At 36.7% G+C, this 9349-nt stretch overlaps 1 protein-coding gene across 5 annotated transcripts in view; it reads left to right on the plus strand.

Annotated features, from left to right (window-relative positions):
• DNA2 (DNA replication helicase/nuclease 2) overlaps positions 1-7210 on the plus strand; it is a 50947-nt gene extending 43737 nt beyond the window's left edge. For 4 of the 5 annotated variants that reach the window (XM_087432119.1, XM_087432121.1, XM_087432122.1 and 1 more), the window contains 6 exons: positions 300-389; positions 474-678; positions 2674-2763; positions 3360-3542; positions 5068-5214; positions 6062-7210. In XM_087432119.1, the coding sequence (XP_087288245.1) occupies positions 300-389; positions 474-678; positions 2674-2763; positions 3360-3542; positions 5068-5214; positions 6062-6127 (781 nt within the window). In that variant the 3' untranslated portion in view covers positions 6128-7210. The remainder of the gene's footprint in view (positions 1-299; positions 390-473; positions 679-2673; positions 2764-3359; positions 3543-5067; positions 5215-6061) is intronic. The other variant, XM_087432120.1, reaches the window with a different exon arrangement.
• The last annotated feature ends 2139 nt before the right edge of the window (positions 7211-9349 follow it).

Here is a 9349-nt window from a genome sequence, read left to right on the forward strand (position 1 = left end):
GCTAACATCCAATGCCAATCCTCCTCTTTTTTTTTTGCTGAGGAAGACTGGCCCTGGGCTAACATCCGTGCCCATCTTCCTCTACTTTATATTGGGAGGCCACCACAGCATGGCTTGACAAGCGGTGTGTCGGTGCGTGCCCGGGATCCAAACCAGCGAACCCACGGCCGCCGCAGCGGAGTGTGCACACTTAACCGCTTGCGCCACCGGGCTGGCCCCTGAAGTTCTAATTTTAACCTAGATTCTTTTTAAGGGACAGTTTCAGTACACTGATAAGCCTGAATTTCCTTTGTTGACAGAGCTCTTGGCATGAGTGAAAGCTTATTCAAGAGGCTGGAGCAGAATAAGAATGCTGTTGTACAGTTAACTGTGCAGTACAGAATGAACAGGTATTCATAACAGTGTTATCTACAAGTGATTTTCATGTTTGTTTTCATCTACCAAAACTAAAATTATTTTTGCAATTCCCTTAGTAAAATTATGTCCTTAAGTAATAAACTGACATATGAAGGAAAGCTGGAGTGTGGATCAGAAAAAGTAGCCAATGCAGTGATAAACCTACCTAACTTTAAAGATGTAAAGCTGGAAATGGAGTTTTATGCTGATTATTCTGAAAATCCTTGGCTGATTGGAGTATTTGAGCCGAACAATCCTGTTTGTTTTCTTAATACGGACAAGGTAAAAAAAAACAGCACACAACATTTTCTTTGGTTTTTCTTCCTTTTTCCTATTATTTAAATTCCTCAGCTTTCAGTAGTGCACACTTCATTCGAGCTTATCAGTTAAAACTAGTGTACTTCTTGTACTTCAACACAAAAGAATCTTTTGTTTCTATAGACCCAATATATTTAGGAGGAGTTTAATTCTGGGGATTGATAGATGTCAAAATTGACTTTTGAAGTAGGAAAGCTAGAAAGTAAACTCAAGTGTTCCCAGAAAAGAAAATTAGCACTGATACTATCAAAGGGCTGGGTTTACAAATGGACTGAGGACATGATAAATTGATGTCCTTTTAAAGACCTTTTTTAAAAAGACTTTATTTTCTAGAGCAGTTGTAGGTTCACAGCAAAACTGAGCTGGAAGTACAGAGATTTTCCGTATACCGCCTGCCCCCACATATGCACATAAAGACCTCTTTACAAACTTGTCATTAAACAAAAATCTTCATAAGGACTTTTTTTTTTTTAAAGATTTTATTTATTTATTTTTTTCCCCAAAGCCCCGGTAGATAGTTGTATATCATAGCTGCACTTCCTTCTAGTTGCTGTATGTGGGACACGGCCTCAGCATGGCCGGAGAAGCGGTGTGCCAGTGTGCGCCCAGGATCCAAACCCCGGCCGCCAGCAGCGGGAGCGCACGCACTTAACTGCTAAGCCACGGGGCCGGCCCTTCATAAGGACTTTAAATGACTTGATTCTTATTTCTAGAAACTAAGAACAAAGTTTTGACCCTGTGTTCCTACAATTTGTTTTATATAGTGCTTCTCAGCATTCATTTGAAAGTCTTTACATAGTTCAAATAAAAATAGAGTGAAAAAATAATTACTCTAAAATAATTATATCTTTTGTTATTCAGGTAGGTAGAATCAGCTGTTTGTTAAAAATAAGGCCTCTCCATGTGTACCATGATGGAATTTTCATTCTCTTGGATATTGCCCTTAGCATTTCAGGGTCAAGAATTAATACCTAGGGGCAGGTGGGCTCTGCCCCTAGGGTTTATTCAGATAAACTGATTTCACAAATGACTGCTTTTATAAACCACAATTCCAATTTATTTGTTATAATTTACAGTTATTTACCTTACCAATGGTTGCTCAGATTCTTTATTTTTGCTACTCAGGTTTCTTCTTTCTTAGCGTCAGAATTCCAAATAAGTTGTATTAAAAATAATCAAGGGAGGCCGTCCCTGTGGCGTGGCGGTTAGGTGCACACACTCTGCTGCTGGATGCCCGGGTACAGATCCCAGGCGTGCACTGACACACCGATTATCAGCCCATGCTGTGACGGTGTCCCATATAGAGTGGAGGAAGATGGGCATGGATGTTGGCTCAGCGCCAGTCTTCCTCAGCAAAAAGAGGATTGGCATGGATGTTAGCTCAGGGCTGATCTTCCTCACACACACACACACACACACACACACACACTAAATAAATAAAAAATAATCAAGGTTACTTAGGGATGATGTAGGAGCAAAATAGTCCTTGGAGAGTTTTACCAGGTGTGGTAGAACTTGAGGAACTTTATCTGCTCCATTATTTGTATAAAAGGCAACAGGGAAATGGAAAGAGCATAGATACTAGAGCCACATCTAAGTTTGAATCCTGGTGCCATGATTTATTGTGAGGCCTTGGGCAAGTTACTTATCTTTTCCGGCCTTTGATTCCTGTAAAATGGGAGATAACAAAGTAAAGTATGTGAAGCCCAGTGTGTGGTCGGCTTTCTTAGAGATTTTAGTCTGTACTGTGGCATGGTTACGATGAGTGGCCTCTGGGTAGCTTTCTGAAAATGACTAATGTTCATTTTTGTCAATTCTTTTACCTTCAAATTTTAAGATGAAGATATTTTTCATCTGTCTTCACAACTGCTAGTACAGTTTCTGTGGCTACCTGTGTACCGACAGTGTTCTTAACTTGAGAGATTGTTTTATAAGCAGGATGCATATTTTTCTGTTTAGGTTCCAGCACCAGAACAAGTTGAAAAGGGTGGTGTGAGCAATATAACAGAAGCCAGACTCATAGTTTCCCTGACCTCAATCTTCATTAAGGTAATTTAGAGTTTAATTTTGAAGGCTAATTAATATTAAGGTGCAGAGTAATAGAATGTTAGAATGCGAGGAACTTAGATCTAGCATTAACCCTTGTTTATTAAGATAAGAGGACTGTAGCCTGATTGTTTTTGTTTTATTTTGAGAAAATTTATCTAAGACAGGTAATTTTTTTTATAAGGCATTTTGGGTTTCCGTTTAGGATAACTTTTTGTAACATCATATAATTCTGATTGTATCACTGTAGTGCTGTAGTCAGTACGAGTGGGGATTGGAAACTTCAGTGTAAGAGATAGCGAAAAGTGAAATGTATTTCTTTGTACTTTTTTTTGTATAGCAGCACTGTCCTAGTGGCATGCGAACCGTACTGCCATGAACCTCTAAAAATCAAGGTAGCAATGTTTGAGGAAGTTATTTCATTCAGGAAATATGGATGTAGATTTACAGCAAATTCAATAATTGTGTTTACTCCTTGCAATAGGAACATCTGTTATAAACATAGTCAGGCATATTATGTAAACATTTAACAAATTTAGTTAAGTTAAAATAACAAAAATCAGGGTTTTTCATTTTAAATTGTGTACTTTTCTGTTTAGGCTGGATGTAATCCCTCTGCTATTGGTATCATTGCACCATACAGGCAGCAGTTAAAGATCATCAACGATTTATTGGCGCATTCTTCTCTCGGGATGGTCGAAGTTAATACGGTAGACAAATACCAAGGAAGAGACAAAAGTATCATTCTAGTATCTTTTGTTAGAAGTAATAAAGATGGAACTGTGAGTTAGTTGTATTTTCTGCTGATTTATTTGAGACATTTTTTCCTCTTTTTTTTTTTTAAATTGTAGTAAGAAACATATAACATAAAATTTACCATCTTAACTATTTTTAAGTGTACAGTTCATTAGTGTTAAGTATACTCACAGTATTGTACAGCAGATCTCCAGAACTTTTTCATTTGCAAAATCGAAACTCTATACCCATGAATGACAATTCTCCAATTCCCTCTCCCTCCAGCTCCTGTCAGCCACCATTCTGCTTTCTGTCTCTCTGAATTTGACTACTCTACATACCTCATATAAGTAGAATCATACAGTAATTGTCTTTTGTAACTGGCTCATTTCCCTTGGCATAATGTCTCCAAGGTTCATCCATGTTATAACGTGACAGGATTTCCTTCCCTTTAAAGGCTGAATAATATTTCATTGCTTGTATATACCATATTTTGTTTATCCATTCATCCATCAATGGACATTTGGGTTGCTTCCACCTCTTGACTATTGCGTTTGGGGCATTTTAAACATAAAGGCTTTCTTAGATATACTTCCCAATTTATAGGTAATTTCAGGTTTGGGGTTGTTTTTTCATTTGTTACCTCTCCTTAATTCATTTTTCTTGACTATGTGATACCTTCATATGGTTTTAAAAATATACATAGTAAAAAATCTCCCTTCGGGCCGGCCCTGTGGCTTGGTGGTTAAGTGCGCGCGCTGCAATGCTGGTGGCCAGGGTTCGGATCCCGGGTGCGCATCTAGCACCACTTCTCCGTCCATCCTGAGGTCGAGTCCCACATACAGCAACTAGAAGGATGTGCAGCTATGACATACAACTATCTACTGGGGCTTTGGGCAGAAAAAATAAAATAAATAAAATCTTTAAAAAAAAAAAAAAAAATCTCCCTTCTATCCCGTTCGTCTTCTACTCAGTTCTTACCCTCACAGATAATTACATTTTTGGCTTTTTTTTTGGCAACCTTCTAGAATTTCTTTGTGCATATACAAGCATTTATGAATCAGTATTCATACTTCTCTTCTTTTTACACAAAAGGTAATATGTACATTCTGAACTTTGCTTTTTCCAGTTAATAAAATAGCTTCGAGATCTTTCCATGTCAATACACAGAAAGAGATTTCATTCTGTTCTTACAGTTGCATAGTTTTCCATTTGTATATATGTGTCATGGTATATTTAACCACTCCCCTGTGTCTTCTATTATTACAAGTTTTTATTACTGTTACAAACAATGCTACAATGAGTGGAGATAGCTCCAATTGTTTATTTTTATTATATGTATTTAATAATTTTAAATTATGGCTAGGATATCACACCCAAGATAAAATATTTGAAGTTGGCATTGTGGGCAAGCTTTTCCAACTGTTTAGAATTTTAAATGTATCGATGAATCTTTTTTGCAATATATGCTTTTAAAAGTAGGAAGATAGTTCAAGATAACCTGTGTTCCTTGCCAGAACAAACTCAAATATATAAGAAAATTCAAATAATTGAAAATGATATTTCTTTCAGGTTGGTGAACTCTTGAAAGATTGGCGACGTCTTAATGTTGCTATAACCAGAGCCAAACATAAACTGATTCTCCTGGGATGTGTGCCCTCACTAAACCGCTATCCTCCTTTGGAGAAGCTACTTTATCATCTACACTCAGAAAAATTAATATCCTTTTTGTTTTGTATATGGTCACATTTGATTATGCTATTGTGAGTGGTTTATTTATGTATTTGTATAAATTAAAACTCAGTGTCTTGTGTTTTCCATGGGTATATTTCAAAGATCTGATTCTACAAAAAAAAGAAAACAATTCATGGGAAGTAATTTGAAGCAAAAAGTGAAATAATGAAGGTTATGGAGAAGGAAATAAAAGGGACTTGATCTGTTGCCCTAGGAACATGGTGCATGTTTGCTAGAACACATCTGGGAAAACTGGTTATCCCTCTGGTTCCTCTCACCCCAATTTATAACCTTCTTTAAAATCTAGGACAAAGCATTATATTAAAAAATGGAGAATTATTCCTTGTCATATTGTAGATTATTTTTTAAATCATCTTTTTAAAAACTTATATGCAGGGGGCCGGCCTTGTGGCGTAGCGGTTAAGTGTGTGCACTCCGCTGCTGGTGGCCTGGGTTCAGATTCCTGGTGGCACTGATGTACCGCTTGTCAGGCCATGCTGTGGCAGCGTCCCGTATAAAGTGGAGGAAGATGGGCACAGATGTTAGCCCAGGGCCAGTCTTCCTCACCAAAAAGGGGAGGATTGGCATGGATGTTAGCTCAGGGCTGATCTTCCTCACCAAAAGAAAAAAAAAAAACTTATTTGAAGGTCTTAGGGTAAGATATGTAAACCTCATTGCTTAAGTACATTATTATCCGTAGAATGCTATAAAAATCTTTATAAATTTTTTAGCAGTCCTTTAAACCAAATTACAAAGCATTAAATAATAATGTCATAAATGTTTTTGTGTAATTCCATATTGTGTTAAATACATCTTCCTTAATTTATTTTACATCATTGATCTTCCATCAGAAGAACATGAAAGTCTTTGTCATGTATTGGGTGATTTTCAAAGATAAAGCACTGATTTCCTTGCTTTTTTCATACTAGCATAGAGATCTCCTAGAATTATTTGTAATTTGGATATGCTGTAAAATCAGTGCCGGGTTAGACTGTGAAGATAACTTTTATTCCAAGGGTATGAAATGATGTACTCTGTTCAGAGTTCCAGATTTTTGTTCTATTTTTTGGGGTATAATTTTGTTAAATATAAAGTTCTATCACCATACAAAATTTAACACAGTATTTATTTTTTCACTACAGGTATACCCAAAACTGAAAAGTCTAAATTTATTGTTACTATAAATATGTTTTTGTGTAATCTAGAAAGAGTTTGATAAATTTTACCAGCTTTAAAGATGGATTAACTTTTGGATCTGAGGTTTAAACTTTTAAGTGTAAAATTTGAAGACTAATTTGATTTCGTAGATTTTTATCATATTTTATTTGAAAGATTAGGTAAAGAAAATTCATTTGCCTTTATTATTTAAGCACAGTCTTGTGATAATGAGAACATAGGTGTGATTCTTTTCTGTATTTTGAGGTCCCTGATCCAAAGGCCATTTTGCTGGTTTTTTCCCTTGACTTGTGCTTTCTTAGATATATTTTCACTTTAAACCTGGTCATTTAAATTATTACTTATAAATTGGTTATTTCCAATTAATTTCTGATTCCCCTTACTCTCCCATTTGTTTCTTTCGGTATTCAATATTCTAGAATAGATTTGATATAAAAGAAAATAATTCTTACTCTTTTTTTGAGCAGAAATTTTGTTTGCTGAATTGATGACAAAAAGGTATATCCCTGTTTTCACCTATTCAATTTCATATGCCTCTTTGTTTTGGGGGCATTACTCAAGTTTCCGTTTTTGTATAAAGATATTTTGTAAAACAGAATTACCTCAAAGTGCTTAATTATGTATATGATGACTGATTTTAACCTCAGCGTATCCATCTTCTGGGGAGAAATCTCTCATTTCTCTCAAAGTTTTTTTTTTTTTTTTTTTTAATGAATGTTAAATATGTTAAAATTGTTGCTTCTACCTCACATTTTTTAAAAAAAATTATTACTTGAAGTTTTTATTAAATAAATTGTTTTCTGCAGTTAGGTCTTACTGTGTCAATTATTAATACTATACAATAAGTTCAGGGTTGTCCAGCATTTTTTCCAGTAGTTACAAGTGAAGTGTTCATAATGCTCTAAAGCTGAAACCAAGGAATGTTGACATTATAAAGAGATTTACGAAGGACACACAGGATGGGTTGATCATGGAGAGACTATGGATCAAACAGGAAAAACTGGAAAGGTTGCTGAGATATTGGTTAGATATCATGGAGTTACATAACAGGAAGGAATCTAAGATAATTTCAGTTCCTGGGAGTGAGATGAATAAGAAAATTCTTTTGGTTTAGTCAGTGGTTGCTTCTTTACAGGTTTGTATGGCGTAAAGTAAAGCCCCAGGGATGAAGAACCTGAGGAGGAGTTCTGTGTTTCCTGTCATTTGGGAATCTCTTGGTTTCAAGATTCTAGGCACTTAGTCATTTGAGAGTTAGGACTCGTCTTTCATGTATAAGGTGCTGTGAGTTGGAGGCTTGGCGTGAGCCAGAAGTTAAACCCAGACTGGGCCCTCAAAGAGCTAATGGTGGGGTATAAGTATGATATCCATGCCAAGGACTAAGATAGCAGTGACTCCCAATCACTAATGTTACTGGGCACTCGCTTTGTGCAGTTCCACATCAAAAGCACCATTAGCCTAGACAAGGTCTTCCTTATGATGTACAGCCAGAATGTGATGACAGTGTAGCCATTTCCAGTGGCCCCATTCCTGAATCATTTCAGAGTTCCTGCCTCCTGACCTCTCCCTCTTGCTGCCTCCTCTGATTCTTTTCCTCCTTATCTCTCACTCTCTAAAGGCAGGTCTTCCCCAGAGCTTTATGTTTGGTCCAGCCCTCTTTCTCCTTGGACAGTCACTGGCTTCAACAATCACCTGTGTGGCTGTTTACCAAATCTATACCCCACCCTATATGTCTGCTAAGTTCTAGTTATAACTGCTCTAGCTCATGCCTTCAGAATCTTCTATGATGGACCCAGAGGATGGTCTGTCTGTCTTGTCTGTCAGCTCTTGTATGGATATTACTTTGGCACATAATGAAAGATTTTTACATTTATTTGTTTTTTGGACTTGAGCTTACTTTTTATGATGAGCTTTAAAAAATTATTGTAAAGCCTTTCAAACATACACAAAAGTAGAATAGTACAGTGAACTATATATTTATCACTGGTATTCATTAGTTAGAAGATTTTGCTGCAGTTGTTTTCAACATCCTTTTTTCTTTGCTGAGATGTTTTAAAGCAAATTCTAGACATCATTTCATTTCACCCCATACTTCAGTATGTGATGAGCTTTTTTTTTTTTCTTGTGAGGAAGATCAGCCCTGAGCTGACATCCATGCTAATCCTCCTCTTTTTGCTGAGGAAGACTGGCTCTGAGCTAACATCTGTGCCCATCTTCCTCCTTTTTTTCCCCCAAAGCCCCAGTAGATAGTTGTATGTCATAGCTGCACATCCTTCTAGTTGCTGTACGTGGGTTGCGGCCTCAGCATGGCCAGAGAAACGGTGCGTCGGTGCGCGCCCGGGATCCGAACCCGTGCCGCCAGTAGCAGAGCGCAAGCACTTAACCGCTAAGCCACAGAGCACGCCCTGTGATGATGAGCTTTTTAAAAATAGTATTTTTGTTACATAATGATATTAGTAAGCTTAAAAACCTCGATTCTTAGCTTTAATATATCAAGGAGTCAAAACAGATTAATATTCTACTTTATTAATTGTAGTTTAAACATACACACTAAATTCCAATTCTGTTGAACCCAAGGGGACTAGAGTATCCAGCAAATGCGTACTCTGGAGCTTAAGAATATCTGCCTCAAAGGGAGAAATGTTTTTTGCTTTAGATCAAGTCTGTCTGTTGCTGAATTAAATTTCTTTCCTACTTGTTACCCATAAAGTTCCTGGGGGAAAAGCAATCTAGGAAATAAAGCTCTTTTCCTTTGTTCTCATGGTTCTGTAAAATAAGTATATACTTAATTTTATTTGCTTTTCTAAATGCACTTAGACTACAAACCCCTCCTTTTTTACCCATCATTTGGAAGGAGAAAAATGAAGTCAGTTGTATTTCAATGTTTAACAGCAAGATAGTAGAAACGGTTAGACTTGTCATGAGTTTTAGACTCCTTGAAGCACTA

This window comes from Ceratotherium simum, chromosome 6 (genome assembly GCF_057802395.1).
Source record: "Ceratotherium simum simum isolate JZ-2026a chromosome 6, ASM5780239v1, whole genome shotgun sequence".
Lineage (NCBI taxonomy): Eukaryota > Metazoa > Chordata > Mammalia > Perissodactyla > Rhinocerotidae > Ceratotherium > Ceratotherium simum.